General features: G+C 46.7%; 1 protein-coding gene across 1 annotated transcript; it reads left to right on the forward strand.

The window, feature by feature from the left end:
• The first annotated feature begins 254 nt into the window (after positions 1-254).
• LOC136426845 (crystal protein-like) lies at positions 255-1,937 on the forward strand. The gene has a single exon (XM_066415564.1). It carries the CDS (start codon positions 255-257, stop codon positions 1,935-1,937), a length of 1,683 nt encoding a protein of 560 aa, XP_066271661.1.
• Positions 1,938-2,153: the final 216 nt, after the last annotated feature.

Consider the following 2,153-nt stretch of genomic DNA (forward strand, 5'->3'; position numbering starts at 1 on the left):
ATCAACAAATCAACCAACGGCAACTATACAGCAATTTATAACATAAAATCTATTCAAAACCCGTAGTTACAATGACGAAGTGGAATTCATTTTTTGTGATCATATGACTGCTGCACATGTGACTATTGGAACGTACACAACTTGTTTTTCTACTGAGATCACAAGCTACAAGTCCAAAGGCCACAGAAAGCGTTGTGTAATGTAAATTTGTTTGTTTGGACTGCCACATGCGCTATGTGCATTTTGATGGTAAGATGGCGTCAAAAAGAGTGGTTCATATCCTTGTCCTGACTACAACTTTGTCAGTCTGTCTCGACTACGGAGTAACAGAAGATGACTCGACTGTTCAGACGCAGTTCGGCGCTGTTCGAGGCAAGTACGTGCAGGAAGGAGTCATCTTCCTCGGCCTCCCTTTCGCGGTTCCTCCCGTCGGCGAGCTACGTTGGAAGCCGCCTGCAGTATACAACACGTCCTGGGCGCCCGCGGTCCGAGACGGTACTTTACCCGGACCCGCCTGCCGCCAGCCGAAATGCGGGCCTACTTACAACGACGTTCAACACATCTGCAATCGTGATGCAAACAGAACGCAGAGTGAAGACTGTCTGTACCTCAACATTTTCGCGCCTGAAAGTGCTCTGAATTCCACCGTGACACCGTTACCTGTTTTGTTTTGGATTCACGGTGGAAACTATCGAATCGGTACCGGGGCTGCTTTGGTGTACGACGGAAGATTTCTTGCTAACAAAACTCAGACTGTCGTTGTTACAATCAACTACAGACTTGGTGTTTTCGGATTTCTCGTAACCGGTGAGGGAGAAGACGATGCAAAAGGCAATTTTGGACTCCTAGATCAGTTACAGGCGTTGGCATGGGTCCAAGAAAACATCGGCAGCTTCGGAGGCGACAAAAACAAGGTCACCATATTCGGGCAGAGCGCTGGGTCGGATTCAGTGGCCACACACATGATTTCCAACAAGACATTGGGCTTGTTCAAACAGGCCATCATGATGAGCTTACCGTTCTCCATTCCTCACAAATCTCGCCAGGAGGCGCTTCGTCTCGGCAAGTACTTTGCGCAACAGCTGAACTGTTCACCCGGAGATATGACTTGCCTTCGTTCCAAGGAACCAGATGTTATACTTGACACTCAAAATAAGTCGAATTCTCACATTGTCGACCCGTTTAAGCCTATAGAGAGCTTCATGCAATGGGGGCCTTCTATAGATTACGATGTGGTGCCCGCTCCTACGGTAGATAGCTTCGCAAAAGGTAACTTTCAGAAGAAGCCGTTCATCATAGGAACTACCTTGCAAGAAAATGTGTTTTATGTCTATCAAGCCTACACCAAGAACATAACCAGCAAACTCAAACTTGACGAAATCGTTGCTACCTTTGTCCAAGAGAAGGCCATACCGATTCTAGAAGAGTACAAACCTCAAACGTCACAAGACTATCGTGCGATTTTATCTGAGATCGCGACGGACTGGATCTTTACGTGCCCGACTCGTAAAGTAGCACGAAGCGCTGGTTCAAACCGTAAAGATGTTTGGTTGTATCTATACGACCATGTCTGGTCCTTTAAGCATCTGTGGGACGAGTGGAAGTTTTGTAACGGCCACGTATGTCATGGGGAGGACATTCCGTTTGTATTTCAAACACCCCTCTTAGCGAATCTAACCTTTACCACCGACGAACAACACATGGCGGACACCATAGCGTACCACTACGGAAACTTCGCGCACACAGGCGACCCAAACAGACCCGCCCACAACATCAACTCTACAAGCAACGGGAACCCAAAGGTTGTCAACTGGCCAAAGTACGGTACAAACGGACATTTCTACAGACTGAATATCACAACTCCTGAAGATAACTTGCTGGACAACTATCGGCACGAGAAGTGTGATGTCCTTGACAGACTCAATGTGTATCATTAGAAAAATGTAAAATGCAACTAAAGGTAGTAATTTTGTAGTTCAGCAGTTTGTGTGTCCATGGATACAGGTCGCTCTGTTCGGGAGACCACTGTGTTACACGGACTCCTTTTCTCGTACGACACCTAACAGTAGATCCATTGATGTTCAATGCGTGGTCATTCTAAATATAGATGGAATTTTTGGACCTGTCTGTGAAATGGTGCACCGACTTGACGC

Source organism: Branchiostoma lanceolatum, chromosome 2, assembly GCF_035083965.1.
Source record: "Branchiostoma lanceolatum isolate klBraLanc5 chromosome 2, klBraLanc5.hap2, whole genome shotgun sequence".
Classification (NCBI taxonomy): domain Eukaryota; kingdom Metazoa; phylum Chordata; class Leptocardii; order Amphioxiformes; family Branchiostomatidae; genus Branchiostoma; species Branchiostoma lanceolatum.